General features: G+C 55.0%; 2 protein-coding genes across 3 annotated transcripts in view; one reads left to right on the forward strand and one right to left on the reverse strand.

Moving 5' to 3' along the window:
* The window catches only part of RANBP3 (RAN binding protein 3), a 59402-nt gene extending 46083 nt beyond the window's left edge, over positions 1-13319 (forward strand). Inside the window, exons 10-19 of the mRNA XM_006896429.1 lie at positions 1819-1943; positions 4244-4360; positions 6101-6204; positions 7305-7383; positions 8319-8421; positions 8812-8921; positions 10092-10212; positions 12388-12530; positions 12980-13163; positions 13276-13319. Coding sequence (XP_006896491.1) covers positions 1819-1943; positions 4244-4360; positions 6101-6204; positions 7305-7383; positions 8319-8421; positions 8812-8921; positions 10092-10212; positions 12388-12530; positions 12980-13163; positions 13276-13319 — 1130 coding nt within the window. The remainder of the gene's footprint in view (positions 1-1818; positions 1944-4243; positions 4361-6100; positions 6205-7304; positions 7384-8318; positions 8422-8811; positions 8922-10091; positions 10213-12387; positions 12531-12979; positions 13164-13275) is intronic.
* A 1402-nt stretch (positions 13320-14721) lies between these two features.
* CAPS (calcyphosine) lies at positions 14722-15651 on the reverse strand. 2 transcript variants are annotated; one of them, XM_006896363.1, is made up of 4 exons: positions 15569-15651; positions 15311-15488; positions 15001-15126; positions 14722-14823 (listed from the first exon to the last, which is right to left on the reverse strand). In XM_006896363.1, exons 1-4 carry the CDS (start codon positions 15649-15651, stop codon positions 14722-14724), a joined length of 489 nt encoding a protein of 162 aa, XP_006896425.1. The 2 variants fall into 2 exon arrangements, with proteins under 2 accessions (XP_006896425.1, XP_006896424.1); XM_006896362.1 differs by having other exon boundaries at positions 14920-15126.
* Positions 15652-15682: the final 31 nt, after the last annotated feature.

Consider the following 15682-nt stretch of genomic DNA (forward strand, 5'->3'; position numbering starts at 1 on the left):
CAGGCACAGATGGCATCCTGCCTGCCTTGGTCATCTAAGAGATGGAGAGAAAATACCCTGAGATATACTCTAAGAAGTCTCCTGAAAAGTTGGGTGTGGTTTTAAGACACCGCTGGACCAATAGGCAGCATCATGATGGCTGGAGGGGAGATTAAAACTGTCAACAGCTTCATCTTGCTTGAATCCACAGTTAACACCCTTAGTGCCAGTAGTCAGGAAATAAGGAGATGCACTGCACTGAGAAAATTTGCTGTTAGGGACCCCTCCAGATTCTTGAGGAATAATGATGTCAGCTTGAGGACTGAAGTGCATCTGATTGAGGTCTTGGTCTTTCCATTTATTTGCTATGCCTCTGAGAGCAGGACAGTGAATAAGGAGGACAAAAAGAATTGACGCCTTTGAGCTGTGGTGTTGGAGAAGAGCACTGAACAGCCCATGGACGGCCAGTGTCTTGGAGAGGGTGCAGCCGGAGTGCTCTTTGGAGGCGAGAATGCTGAGACTTCACCTCACATACTTGGGGCATATTGCCAGAAGAGGGACATGGTGCTGGGAACGTTGGAAGGTCGGCGAAGGAGAGCAAGACCCTCAGTGAGGTGGATTGATCCAGTGACTGCTGCCAGGGGCCCTTGTGTGTCAGGAAGTGTGAAGATGGCGCAGCATAGAACAGGGGTTAGATTTTTTGTTCATAGGGTCACTACGAGTTGTACTCGACTTGATGGCGCCTAACAACAACATTAAAAAGATAAACAACAAAATATGTACCAGATCAGTTTCTAAAGACGTTTTAACTACATAGGTAATTGTTTTCAATCTAATACTAAATAGTCAAAGCTAGGTTTATAAAGGGTATCAGTTGAAAGACTAAGGTGTGCATGATGAAAGCCATGGCAGGTCCACTTCCTTCCAGTGCTTCTGAAAGTGGGGCAGTAACTAATGAAGACCGTAGAGTCCATGCCTTTGAATGGTGGTGTTGGTGAAGAGTATTGACTATCCCACAGACTGTCAGAACAACAAACGTGGCTTGAAAGAAGTGTAAACCGCATGCTGCTTAGAGGCCGAGATGGTGAAACTTCGTCTCATGCACTCTGAACTTACGGTCAGGACGGGCCAGTCCTTGGAAGAAGACATCATACTGGGAAAGGTGCAGAGTCCATGAAAGCCCCTCACAAGAAGCACCGCCATGGTGATGACCACAGTGGGTGTCAGCGGTAGGGCAGCATTTGGGTTGTCTGTAATGTTGTTACGAATGGCTGTCAACTCGACAGCACTTAATGCTCCAACAACGCGAAGTTGAAGATTGTGTACATACAGAAGAATGAAAATGCATAGACTGTTAGTAAAAAAGTTTTTCTTTGTTCCTCCTCCCACCTGTTAGCAGTATTGCTTTTAAATAAACTTAAAGTTTATCATTCTTTCTGGAACAAATAAGATTGTCTTCTGTGAGGCCTTTTCTTTGTACCTCAAAATTTATTGTTCGGTAGAGACACCAAGGAGCCGTGGTGGCACAAGCAATCACTCGGCTAATAACCGAAAGCTTGGTGGTTCAGACCACACAGCAGCCCGATGAGAAGAGCTTGACGCTCTGCTCCCATCAGGATGCGGGTCTGTGACCCCAGGGGCAGTCCTGCTCTGCTGCACAGGCTCTCTGGTAGGATCAACTCCCAGCGCCCTATAGCAGTGAAGCCAGATCCTTCTCCTACAGAGGAGACATGGTCTTTATGGTCCGGAAGACTAGGGGCTCAGTTAAGGGAACTAACGTGTCCATGGTGCGCATGTCTGAGGGGGCTCCCGCACCCTCATGCCTCTTTTCTCCCGCAGTTCCTAGCAGTGGCACCAATGGGCTCAGCATCCCGGCAGACTGCACAGGACCCGTGAGCTCATCTCCCGACACGCCTGCACGGAGGAGTCCCTCAGAAGACACTGAGGGGGCTCGAGCACTTGAGGTTTGTCTGTTGTTTAGACCCAAGGATGCCTTTGGCCGAAGCTCTAGGGGTCCCACCGCCTCTGTCAGGGCTTTTCCAGCGAGCTGGGTAGTGTCGCTGGTTATAACTGATGCAGGAATTTCTGCAGCATAACATCAGAGCCATCTTTTCCCCACTGCGACCTCCCCAGAGTACAGCTCCAGTTCCCATCTATCCAGGCCAGTTCTGCCAGCAGGTGCGTGGCCCTTGGGCTCTGGGGAGAGGCCAGGGCCAGAGCAAATCACTTTCCTTGATGAGTGTCTGTCTGGTGGCACACTGGTGTGACGCATGAAGAACTGTCTCCCTGTTGCCGCTCCAACCACCCTCCTCTGCCCCACTGAGTTGAACCTTTTTGCCTGGAGGTCAGTGCAGAAATTGCTTCTATTTTTAAAAAAGAAAACAAAACTCCTGGGATTTTAAAAAGAAAAAAGGCCCTGGGATTGCAGGGGCTGGGGGCACGTCTCTTGGGTAACTCCAGGAGTGTCTCATGGCAGCTGTAAAACAGACTGTTTAATGAAGGGAGAGCTGGTGGCAGTGCTGTAACAACACAGCGAGCCTTCTCCGTGCAAGGCCTGATGGGCTGTGGGGAAGCTGTTTCGGGTCTGCTCCACCCCCTCTGGGAGACGAGCCACTACAAGGCCTCTTGCAGCTGAAGTGACGTTTCCATACACATACTTGCATGCCACCTTGGAAGCACAGCTTGTTGAGATGGAAATATGAGGTCTGAGGGGCACTGTGTGTGTGACTGTGAACTCAGACACGGCCCAGGGTCAGCCTGGCCAGGGAGCATCTGCCAGAACTTTCCTCGCGGTGCAGACAGATCTGCCCCGCAGACAGCCTGCTCGCTGGCTGGCCCCCAGCTGGGTGCTCTTCAGTCTTCTGTCTTCATCTCCCAGCACTTGTGCCCCTTAGATCTGGAGTTGGATCTCCCTCTCCACTCAGGGTTGTAATCAAGGGCCTGGGATCTGCCTGGGAGTTTAATTGAAGACTTTAAAATCCCTCATAATCTTAGACCTTCGTCAGTGACTGTGGTCAGCCCCGCACACCCAGCCTCCTCTCTTGCAGGCCCACTGATGGTCCTTGGGACCCAGCAGTCATCAGGCCAGCAAGGAGCAGGCACCCATGCTCCCCTTCCTGCAGGCAGTGAAGGCGGTGAGCTGCCAGGGCCTCCAGGGGCTGGGGCAGTGCACGCTGAGGACTCCCAACTCACCAGGGGTACTGTCTCATTTCAAAGGACACCCACACTTGTGCAGGCCCACACCTGCAGTGTGAAGTCGGTGGCTGCAGAATTGATAAGAGACACGGTAGAGAACCATGTCGGCTCTCTGACAGGGGACTCCAATGTGTGAGTTACCCGGGGACATTGACCCAGGCTGGTGTTCACGCCAGTCTCCCCTCAGCTGCACAGCCGAGCAGAGGCAGGGCCAGCACATCTCAGAGCCCTCCCGCGTCTCCAGGGACACCCTGCTGTGCATTTTTTCCACGTACAAATATCCCCAGAGTATCAGCCCAAAAGCTTTTTGTTCATGTTGTGGTAATTATCTTTTATAGCTTTTACTATGTCAGGAGGGTACATAGGAGTAAGGAGCACTTGGTGTCCAGCATTCCACCAGTTAGTTGGAAGGCTTTGAGTTAGACACGTAGCCCCTCCGTGTTACATGCGCTGAGGTGCCCGAAGTGCCCTGGCCTGTAGATGCAGAGGCCTCGCGGACCTCTGTGTTTATTTGTTCTCCCTTTCATGGTGCACCTTCCTGTGTGTGTTTTCACTGTGGAGAGACACACACCCCACCACCCTAAACAGCAGACATTTTCACATGTTCCCCCAAGTGACACGGGTTATGTTCTTCAGGTTGTGTCGCCTTTCTTAACCCTGTGTCCTCATTCACAGTCTCTGTGCCCCCAGAGCCCCTGCTCTCTTCCTTAGAGTTGTTGCTGTTGAATTGATCACTTTCTTTAGAAGCATACACTGCTGTTCAGACCTTCTTTTCCAGTTGGCCCACAGAGGACATCAGGAGATAGTAGTACCAGCTCAAGACTTCAAGCCTTCCTCAGGGTAGAGATTTCAGGGAGTCAGCCAGCCTCGGTAGCTCCAGAAAGTTTGGATTTCATGAGAATTGGATGTTCTGTTTCCTGTTTCCCCCCACCATTGGTCAGGATTCTTGGGAAGTTCTGCATGTGCTGCTGGGTACTCATCCCTGGGCCAGACTCAGGTTATCTGTCAGCACAGAAACCTACCGCCAGTGGGACTGGTCACATGTCACTTCTGTGCATACCTTAAATAGGAGAAAGAGCCCCAGAAAAATGAGTCCAGCAGCACTTCGGAGGAGGAAAGCTGTGAGAAGAAGGACACCGCCCAGCAGGCGTTTGTCTTTGGGCAGAACCTGAGGGACAGGGTCAAGGTACGTGGTCCAGGACTGGGGAGCCCCCACGCTGACCGTTGTGGGCATGCAGCTGGGTCACTGTTTCCGTTAAAAAAGGGAAAGACCAAAAATGTGTCTCTGAGGGCTTCTGAGGACTCCTGCCGGCAGCTTGCCACGCCACACAGGCTGCCAGGCAGGGCACCCCAGTGGGGTGGGGGCCACACACCACTCTGCAGAGCTGTCTCCAGTGTACATGTTGAGCCCCTCGTCCTAGTTCTAGGGCAGAGAGCTCAGCGCTGAGACGGGCGGGCCACTCTACATGCCAGAGCATGTGTGCCTCGGCCTACGGCAGGTGCCCACTGCTCTGTGGGGGTTGGGGCCAATCTCCTCTAGAGCAGGCCATCTCGTGCACTGCAGGCTGGAGCTGCATCCCCGGCCTCTGCACCCTCTCAGTCCCTGTAGCACCTCTCCTCCAAGTGTGGCCAGTGAAACACCTCCAGATACTGCCACATGTTCCTCGGAGACAGCATTGCCCCCTCTCGACAACCACTGTGTTTTCAGCCAGGGAAAGATACTGCTTTCTCTCCCTGATAAGACACCAGTGCCACCTCCTGGGTGCCCTCCCGGTCTGTCTACCTAGAGGAGTTGGGGTTGACCTTGGTGGGGCCAAACTCAGGGCTCTGAGAGTAGGAGCGTCAAGAGTGGGACCTTCCCTGGCCGGGGGGAGAGCGAGTGGTGGTGTCCAGAGTACACTGGGCCCAGAACTTCCCTGGAAGCCTGGGAAGTCCTGCAGTGACGCTGGCCGGAGACTCCTAGTTGTCACTGGGAGGAGGTGCTACTGTCATCACGTGAGCAGATGCGGGGATACTGCTCTACCACTTGCAGCGCACAGGATGCCCATGTCTGATGTCTGGGAAAGAGCGGAAACAAGGTCTCCACAGACATGGGCAGGGGCTGCTGGTGGTGCTGGGTCTTTAAGTCGTAATAATGAAGGGAGTAGCGCTGCTGACCCAGAGGTCGCACCTCTGCCAGTCCACCACTGGCTCCATGGGTGAAAGGCCATTTCCTGTACAATTTGCAGCCAAAAAAAACCCACTAGTGGGTCAGCCCTGAGTCCATTTCACCAGCAGCCCTTCTTTTTTTTTTATTATTATTATTTCATTATTATTATTATTATTATACTGTAAAATAAGATATGACTGGTACAGGAGATTGCTCCCCCTTCTCCAGCAGAGCATCTGGTGGATTTGAACCGCATATCTCTGGGGTTGCAGTACAGCTTCTTTCCTCTAGGCCACCAGTGTTGCCTTAGGGGCCCCTCTTGACCGGCAGGAAATAGAAGGTGGACCTGGTCGCTGATGCTCAGCCAGGTGCAAGCTGCTCAGAGTTGGGGAGGGTTCAGGCCTTCTTGGCTTTTGAGGTCTGACATTCACGCCCCAGGTTCAGGACCAAGTGGACCTGGAGTCACCAACAAGCCCCTCTGAGCCTGGGTGATAAGGTCCTCAGTAGTTCGTACTCACGCTCCCAGGAGAGGAAGCAAAACATCGAACAGACTTGGGGGAGCACTTGGCTGAAAGAAGCCTTCAGAGGCCATAGTTCCTGTGTTCGAGGGAGCATGTGTCCCCCACACAGACGTGCCACTGGACGTGTTTTAATAGAGAGCGCCCCTCTTTGCCTACCCTGTGTATGCATGCAGGAAGATGACGGGGCTGGGCCACCCAGGATCGGGTGTGTTCCTGCGTCCTCCTCTGGGTCTTGACTGTCCCCTCTGTTTTCCAGTTAATAAATGAGACCACAGACGCGGCCGATGTGGAGAACACTGGGCTCCCCACCTCGGAAACACCAACTGCAACGAACTACTTCCTGCAGTACATCAGCTCCAGGTGTGTCTGGCCTGGTGCCGGCCGGAGGGTGGGAGGTGAGGGAGGCTGCAGACGTGGAGGGAAGATGCGTATTCGGGACTGCTCTGCCCCAGAGTCCACGCATCTGCCGCATCTCAGCTCGGAGACCACATGGTCCTGGAGCCCGCTGGGGCCTCCCTGGGATACCAGAAGGGACAGGTCATGGAGAAGGGTGCCGTCAGGATGAGTCACACACTTGAGGGACAGTACAGGGCCAGGGTAGACTGGTCCTCCTGGACCTTAATGGACACTCAGCAGGACCAGAGTTCAGTGTGTTTGTCCAGTGACTCTCATGCCCAGAGCAGATCTTCATGGACACGTGCAGCTTGATGGCCTACTGTTGGCCGTGAAGACCCCACCCCTGTGTTCCTCACCAGGATTTGGCATGTGAATTGAGAACTCAGCTCATCCTGGCTAATGCCACCTTGCTGTGGTCACCATTGGCAAGGAAAGCCCCATGAGGTGCTTCTCAAAGAGACCATCTCCACGTGAGAGAGTGGCCAATGGGACAGTCAGGATGTAGCTTGGCTGTTAGGCCAGTGGGATAGCCTGACCACTGAGCTGCACTGATCAGCAGTGATGGCTTGTTTAGTCTCGCTGTCTCGACTTGCACCAGAAGTTACAGGGTTTCAGGGGCTGTGGAGTCAGAGCATCTCTGGCAGGGGCCAGTCTCCGGCTGAGCTGTGGCCAGTTGTCAGTCACTGGTGCTGTCTGCCAGCAGCTCTGGGAGGTAGCAAGTGTGGAAGAAGGTGCTCTCCCCAAGGCCAGCCTCCTGCTGACGGCCAACTGGGCGTCATTGCCAGTGCTGAGCCCATCACTCCACTGTCCCCAGCTGCTGCCTCTCTCTGCCAGGCACTCATCACTCTCTGAGACACACACCCCTCAGAGTCAATGTGTCTGTGGAGGCACATGGCATCCTGTCCCTGCCCAGCCGCAGAGAACAGCTGAGAGGTAACCAGCCAGTGCTTGCCCCAGCAGGCTGGTAGCTGTGGTCCACTCTGACCGTGTGCTCATGTCCAGTATGTGCATCCTTGGCCTGATCCCGCCTTACATCCCCACACTTAACCACGTCTTCTTCTCAGTTTAGAGAACTCGACCAACAGTGCCGATGCCTCCAGCAACAAATTCGTGTTTGGCCAGAACATGAGTGCTCGAGTTTTGGTGAGTGCCTGAGGCAGGTTCCTGCAGAGTACCAAGGCACTGTGCTGTCCTGTAAACAGGGATGCTTCTGATGTTGATCAGAGGAAAAAGAACCAGCTCAGACTCAGCTTAAAGAAGGGTCCGAGATGGGGGCTTTGGTGGCCACGGCGTGACTCAGGCTCGGAAAGCTCTCTGCCAGTGCACCCTCCACAGGGTCCATCCAACAGTCTCCTCCCTGCCAGTTCACACACGCTGGCGTGTAAGCACTTGGGAAGGTCCTGGAAGTTCTTAGCCTGGTGCTGCTGCTGATACTGCTTTGAGTCCCAAAGGGTGACTGTACCCACCCAAAGGCTGAAGTCTGGAAGGGGCCAGACAAGTGGTCTTTGTGCCTGACTGTCACAGGCCAGGGAGGGTGCCCAGCAGCAGCAGACAGAGCCACTTGCTCCAAGGGTCAGTCCTGCAGGGCAGATTCTAGAATTGTCTGCTCTCTTCCTGCTGAGATGCTCACAGGGCCCTGCTTTTCATGGTGGTTGTGACTGAGCAGCTTATTCTGCCCTCCCAGCAGTTCATCTTTCTCCTGGTTTACCTTGAATCCAAGATCCTCCCTCGGGGGACTCTGGGCAGGCCCAGGTGTGTGTGTGAAGCAGACAGGAGTCCCGGGACTCGTGGGTCAAGAAGGGATGCATCTAGCCAGCGATTTCAGTGAGGGTTTGCAGCCGTGGGGTGATCACATGGCACTGGACAGAGATGGGGTCGGGAAGACTGCTCCTGGCAAATACACCCACCTCCCCCCCAGGCATCCAGACCATGAAGACACATCCCCCACCGGAACTGCTTCCTAGGCAGAGAAGGCCACCCTGTGTCCTTATGCCGGGACCTCGCTCTGCAGCATCCATCTGCCAGGGACCACCCCTCCCCGTCAGACGCCCGTGTCCGACTTTCCTGTCTTCCCACAGAGCCCGCCAAAGTCAAATGAGGTCAGCACGGATGCCAACAGGGAGAGCGCAGCTGCTGAATCCGGATCTGATTCCTCTTCCCAGGAGGCCACTCCTGAGAAAGGTACATAAAGTTAGTTCTGCCCTGGGGAGCACGTGCTGGTCAGCGTGGGACATGGAGGTGGGGGCACTGGTGGTTGATCCTGTCTGTGAGCCACATAGTGGAGTAGGGTCTGAAGGCAGTGGTGGTGGAACAGAAGAGACAGGAGGCTTTGCATCAAGGAGTAAAGCAGACAAGGGCCAGCCAGGGACTCTCTCCTGTATTTAAAGGCTGGGGGTCCTAGCTCCCACATAGCTTCTCCATAAACTGAGGCCAGAGTCCTTGTCGGGTTTCTAGTGTCACCCCACAGGGCAGTGGGACCAGTGAGGCCAGAGCCAACCGTGTGAGGCTTTTGTGAGCTAGAAACTTCCCTCCTCCTAAAAAGTCCATGTTGTTTAGCTGATAACCTTTCAGAGTCCCTGGCCGAGTCGGCAGCCGCCTACACCAAGGCCACAGCACGGAAGTGTTTATTGGAAAAGGTGGAAGTCATCACCGGGGAGGAGGCAGAGAGCAACGTGTTACAGGTGAGGGACGGCCGTTCCTCAGTGTACCTGGGGCTCCAGGCTGGGCCTCAGGGTGCTGGACGGACTGCCTGTGATGTGGCCCCTTCTGGAGCAGAAGGGCCTGCTTGGAGACATTCTTGGTGATCCGGGCATCGTGAAGGCTGTGGTACTAGGCATCTCCTCTGACTACCCAGGAGCCGTGACTGTGCGTCTCTGCACTCAGCTCGTTTTATGAGGGGAAGGGGTGGTCACAGATGCAACCAGCATTCCTCATCCTCTGGGGATGTTGTGTGTGTGCGTGCGTGCACTAACCATGTGTAATTGTTAGAGGCCTCTTAAAAAAACATCTCTTTATGTTGAGAGATACTTATTTTCTGAGATCTGTAAACTTTTTCTGTAAAGAAGAACCGAACAGTAACGTTTCGGGCTTTGTGTCCTGCATATGGTCTGCGTCACGGGTTCTTTGTTCTTTGGTTTTTAATAACAGCTTTATTGAGATACCAGTCACGTACCATAAAACTTACCCTCTTAAAAGTGCACGATTTCAGTGCATTTGCAGTTTTGCAACCATAGCCAGTCTAATTTTAGAACATTTTTGTTCTCCTGAAAAGAAACTCGCCACTCCCCATGCCGCCCCCGCCCCCGCCCATTCCTCTCCTTTGTGGCTGTGGATGTGCCAGCTCAGGCCATTTCACATAAATGGAATCATGTGCTGTGTGGCCTTCTGGCTCCGCCTTACCGTAGCCGCCTGCCTTCAGGGTTCGCCCAGGTTGTGGCTTTGTTCCCTGTTGATGACTGCATAATACTCCTCTGTGCGGGTGGAGTGCCTTCTGTTTCCCATGTCATCTGTTAACTGCTGTTTGGCTTGCTTTTGTTTTCGGTCTGTCGTGGTTAATGCTGCTGTAGACTTAGGTGTGGACACAGCCTTCATTCCTGTGGGTACATAGCAAACAGTGGAATTCCTGGGTCCCGTGGTAGCTCTGTAATTAACCGTTTGAGCAGATGATCCATTCCCATCAGCAGCTGCCGCTACAGTGTCTTACGGTCCATCAGCAGTGTGTACGGGATCCATGTTCACCCAGCACTTGTTACAGTTTGCCTGTCTGCTTGTAACTGTCGTGGTGAGTGTCCTCAGTGGCTCTGGCCGGACCCAGGCCTCCTGCTTACTGCAAGGCCATCTGTGTGTTCCAGATCCAGTGTAAGCTGTTTGTGTTCGACAAGGCCTCACAGTCATGGGTGGAGAGAGGCCGGGGCCTACTCAGACTTAACGACATGGCGTCTGCAGACGATGGCACGTTACAGTCCCGACTAGGTGAGTGACACGCAGGCCTGGGGTGGTCGGAGAGTGTGTGCTTTCCAGAGTGAGTCGGGGCCAAGTCCCAGATCCTGAGACCTCACCACCGCCGCACATGCCCCACACCCTGGGACTGGCAACTCTCACCCCGCCCCGGTACTGGCCTCAGCCAGCCCTCCCACACCCTTCGTTCTTCCTGTTTCTTTGTTCTTGTCTGAGTGAGATATTTTTGATTTTTAAAAGCTTCCTGATCAAAGTAATAATTGCTTTATGGTAGAAAGGGGGGGGGACGACAAACCATCCACTATAAAAAAACAAACAAGAAAAAGTTAAAAATAAATGCATTGCTTCACGTCCTTCCCACCTTCCAGTGGCCCTGCAGGACAGCGGGCCTGCCCCTCAGGCTTCCGAGCTGTGATCTCCGTAGGAGCAGACTGCTGCCTCTTTCTCTATAGCCTCAGACCTCTTTTCAGTTAGCACCTGAACGCTTAGCCACTGTGCTACCAGGACCCCTTCCGTCAACGCGAATCTCCTGTTGAGACAGGAATCTCTGCTGCTACCTCAGGAACACAGACCTATGTTCTGCTGCGTTTCTCTGTGTTGTCACCTATTTTGTGAGCTTATTTGTGTGTCACTTCATTATCTTTAAAAATGATTGTTGTCGTTGCTGTTGTTAAGGGCTCTCAAGTCACCTGTGACTCATAGTGACCCTGTGTACAATAACTCTGAACCTTGCTCCATCCTGAGCCAACCTTACTGTCTCCGACACACCGACCCCCATGACCCCAGTCACGGAATCAGTCCATCTCCTTGAGGGTCGTCCTCTCCTGCGCTGTCTCTCCACCCTCCCAAGCGTGATACATGATGTCGCACTCAAAGGTCCTTCCTTGGACCATGCCCAGTTATGTCAGACGGAGATTCAGAATCCTTGCCTCCAAGCAGCAGCCTCCTTTCACCCACTCCAGGACGACTTCTGTGTTGCTACTCCAGCAGCATTTAATGGATTTAACCATTTCCCTGTCAGGTCCATTGAGGTGCCTCATGTTTTTGCTATTGTATATAATCCTTCTGGGACCCTCTTAATGCACAAGTTTTTCTCCAGAGCTACTTTGTTACACAAGTGTCTCAGTGAGGCTCTGCATCGCACATACGCATGTAACCAGTGCCCAGGCCTTGCCTCCTCCCCCAGCAAGAGCCCAAGTCCCGGTTCACACCTGATTCCTTAGAGATAGCCATCTTCTTACCCCTGCATGTGTGGTTAATCTCTTTAATCTCAAGAGGTTAATTTAAGACACACCCCACGCCAATCCTGCTTTATTAGCATAGCAAAGCATAGGAAAGAAGACTGTTCTCAAGTGTGAGTATAACCACAGCCATGTTGTTATTGTTGTTGTGTACTGTTGAGTCAGAACCGACCAATAGCTGACCCCTCCAGCGGGTTTTAAGAAGCAGTTAACTACATGGGAGGAAATGACCCACCTTTTTCCCTTGGTCCAGCTGGTGGATTCAAACTATAGTCTTTGGTTTGATAGCATACAGCTCCTTACCACTAAGCCACCAGAGCTCCCTAACCACAGCATAGAAGTTGAGAATCGCAGTACTCGGGGGCTCTGGGGGAAACTATAGATAATGTACACACTTTTCTCTGTGATTTTTGTTTTCTGTGTTCTTTTTTGGGGGGAGAGGAGTTTTGATTTGGGGCAACACAACAAACCCAACATATATGTGTACACGTATGACCTTTTATCCTTATTCTTTTTTTTAAATCAGACAAGGTCTTTAGTGTGTGTGTGTGTGTGTACACCATCAAATCCTCCCTCTCTTTTTAAAATAATCATTTTGTGTTCTGTACAGAAATAACCATTTCTAGCTCAATAATTTCATGTTTCATCTCTAAGCAATATTCACCAAGTCTGGCCCCTTCTATTTTAGCCAGGTTATTCCATTACTCACGTGGGGTTCCAGCCTGAACCCTCCACCTCCTGCCAGCAGTGGCTCAGGAGCTGAGGGGGAGGGCCAGAGGGCCCTGTGCAGCAGGACCCCAGGCTCTGGCTCAGCCTGCAGGTGGGCAGCAGTCACAGAGCTCAGGGCTGTCGTGGAATTACGCCCTTTGATGTCCTCTGGCCCATGTCCTCCCTCTGCCCGCTGTTTGGGGTGAGGCCGCGGGCCTGCTGATGGGCCTTATTGTTGCAGTGATGCGGACCCAGGGGAGCCTGCGGCTGATCCTCAACACCAAACTCTGGGCACAGATGCAGATTGACAAGGCCAGCGAGAAGAGCGTGCGCGTCACGGCCACAGACACCGAGGACCAGGGCGTGAAGGTCTTCCTCATCTCGGTGGGTCAGCAGGCCCTTGGCATCCAGAGTCCGGGGCTAGGAAGACCAGGGCTGTGGGGCGGAGGGTGCAAAACCCCAGGAGGGTGCCGCAGAGGTAGGGACCTGGAATTGGTGGGTCAGTGGGCCCTCGGCTTCCTGAGTGGAGGTGGGAAGACCAGGGCTATGGGCAGGTTCTGAAACCTTCAGGAGGGTGCTGCAGAGGTGGGGACCTGGGACCGGTGGGGCCCATGGAAGCAGCCTCCCCTCAGCTTATTAAGTCTTCATAGGTAGCAGGCCCACAGTCTCATTCTTAGTGTCTCCAGTGGACAGGGGCTTCAGGGGTTGGGCAGGAGGTGCCTCTGAGCCCCGGCCTTAGCACTCCCTGCATTTGTCCTAGGTGGGCGAGGGGAGGGTCGCAGGGCAGGGCCCTCAGCCTCAGACAGATGCCTCACAACCCTCTGCACCCCCAGGCCAGCTCCAAGGACACAGGCCAGCTGTATGCAGCCCTGCACCACCGCATCCTGGCCCTGCGCAGCCGTGTGGAGCAGGAGCAGGAGGCCAAGACGCCAGCCCCCGAGCCAGGTGTACCCCCGTCCAACGAAGAGGATGACAGTGATGACGACGTCCTGGCGCCCTCAGGGGCCACAGGAGCCGGTGAGCCAGGGTCCAGAGCCCTCGAGGACTTGGCTCCTTGCCTTAGCTGTGGCCACCTCACCCCTGAGCCTTTCTGGGTGCGGCCTGGCGCTGAGTCCCGTTCTGTCCACAGGTGCTGGTGATGAAGGGGACGGTCCAGCAGCCGGGAGCACATAGCGGCTGGGCCGAGCACAAGCTGCTGCTTTGTCGTCTGTCGCCCACCCACCCTCATCCCTGCAGCAGCGTCTCGGCAGTGTCGGACCGGGACTCGGAACCACACCTTTGTTGGGTTGTCACAGGCTGTCTCCGCACGTCCTGTCCCAGAGAGGACTTGGAACTGCCCGGCGTGGCTGGGCACAACCTCATCATATTGATGAGCACACACAGGACTTTCTCCCCTTTGAATTGAAATGGCACATTGAGACTTGTCACGGCTTCTCACTGGGCTGGGGGCCTCGTCTCTCCGCTCGGGGGTGGCCGCCTGCGAAGGTTCCAGCTGAGGGGGCAGAGGGACTGCAGGCTTGGCATATCCCCGAAGTGCAAACACTGGGCCTGTCGGACGTCCTGTCACGACACTGCACCCTGCCTCCCTGTGCTCGTTTGGGGCTCATCTTTTGCAGATGTTTTTTATGTTCAGAGTGTGGGTTTTGGTTTCTTAGATGAAGGAAGATAGTGTCTTTGGTGGAGCCCCGCTCCCTGTCCATCCTCCCCACCTCCAGTGCCTGGCCTCTGCTCAGGCTGGGGGGCAGTGAGGGGCCCAGGCCTAGCCCTGCAGAGAACCTTCCCTACCTGCAGGGTGGCGCTCACCCACCATCACACTGTAGCCACTCCCTACCAGCCGAGGGCATTGCTGGGTTGGTGGCTTCTGTGAGATAAAGGGGGACAGACTCTGGCCTGGGGTCAAACAGCAAGTGGGGGGCTAGTCCCAGGCATGGACCAGACAGGGTGGACCCACGTGGCCATTAGCAGCTGCTCACCCACAGCCCCACGGAGCCCCACAGCCCACAGCCACCAGCCTGGAGTCAGCCACCCGGGGAGAGGCCACCAGCCTGGCTCTGAGGGACAACAGTGACGTCACCAGTCCCTCCCTCAGGGCTGGGCCTTAGCTGGCTTGGGAGCAGCCAGCCCGGAAGAGCAGAGGCCCCTTCCACAGACCTGGTCACTTCTCTGCTTAAGCCTTAGCCACCTAGTGACAGAAGCAGACAGCGCCCGCGGGTTTGGACCATTTATGTAAGGTTGTCCTATGAAATGTATTTGGGAACGACATTAAAACTTTTAACTAAACCCCGGCCTCCAGCATGTCAGGGGCCTCTGTGCCACTGCTCTGGCAAGGCAAGGCTCGAGGACACGCTGGTCACATTGGGGGGCCTCTTCTGGAGGAGCCTGCCTGCCCTGGGGATGTGGGTGGGGCCTGAACCCCCAGATGCCCTGGGGGGCACTGGCAAGGTGGGGGCCCAGCGGGCAGGCAGCTCCATTAGGGTAGAGGGGGGCATGCCTTCTACATATGCCGTGTCCACCTGAGAGGGGTCACACCAGGCTGCACAACGGGCCCCTCCCTGGCATCTGCAGGGGACGGTGCTCACAGCTGCCAGGCACTGGTCACTATGGCCACAAACTCCTCGTCTGTGTCCACGGAGGCGCTGAGGCCACTATAGTAGTCCTGGAACTCAGCCAGTGTGACCTGGGAACAGAGAGGCGGGGACAGTGTGATGGGGTCGGTGTGACCTGGGGGGCGGAGGGGCAGGGACTTGTGTAATGGGACGGGGAGGGGGCGCACCTGCCCATCCTGGTCCTCAGAGTCGAAGTTGTCCAGGAAGCCACGCAGCGCATCATCCTCTGTCCACTCCCCACTCCGAACTTTGGGGTGGGCGCGGCCGCTGTATACCCCGCGCAGGTCCTCCACGGTCACCACGCCATCCCCACTGCGGTCCAGCTTGGCAAAGGCGGCTGCAATGACCGCCTCGCGGGCCTGGGACATGGGGGGCTGAAGGAAAGAGCATGGTGACCGAGAAGGGGGTGGACAGGAACCCTCGTAGGTGCCCACCATGCTCTCCAGTGCTCTGTACCCTCTAACCCACGGTGTGCTCCTGCCCTAACCCACCCAACCCTGTCCCTTCACCCTCGGTGCACGCCTGTCAAGGCCCCACTCAGCCCTGAACCCCCCTCACCCGCAGCGCTCTCAGGAACTCGTCCAAGTCTAGAGTCCCGCTGCCATCACGGTCCCAGCGCCGGCACACGGCCTGCGCCTCGGCCTCACCCAGTGGCAGCCCCAGTTCAGCCAGGCCCCGCTGGAACTCCCCTACGTCCAGGGACCTGCTCCTGTCCCGGTCTAGGCGGCGGAAGAACCTGGGATGGGAGTGTTGGAGGGTGATTACATGGGCTGGGGGTAGGGGCCCAGGGACAGAAAGACTGGAGAGACTGCCCACCTGGCCAAGCCCTGGATGCCTGAGGCTCCTCTGGCCACACATTGCGCCCTAAGTTTGTCCACAATCCTGTCTGCCTCGTCCATGCTGGAAGGGTAAGGAGTAGGAGAGCACTGG

Source organism: Elephantulus edwardii, unplaced genomic scaffold (assembly GCF_000299155.1).
Source record: "Elephantulus edwardii isolate Elephantulus edwardi_28Jun2011 unplaced genomic scaffold, EleEdw1.0 scaffold00185, whole genome shotgun sequence".
Taxonomy (NCBI): Eukaryota; Metazoa; Chordata; class Mammalia; order Macroscelidea; family Macroscelididae; genus Elephantulus; species Elephantulus edwardii.

Coding starts and splice junctions, on each gene's coding strand:
- CAPS (XM_006896362.1), bottom strand. CDS start 15,651: ATGGACGAGGCAGACAGGATTGTGGACAAACTTAGGGCGCAATGTGTG. Junction 15,127..15,310: donor AGTTCCTGAGAGCGCTGCGG/GTGAGGGGGGTT, acceptor TCTTTCCTTCAG/CCCCCCATGTCCCAGGCCCG. Junction 14,824..14,919: donor CTGAGGACCAGGATGGGCAG/GTGCGCCCCCTC, acceptor CTCTGTTCCCAG/GTCACACTGGCTGAGTTCCA.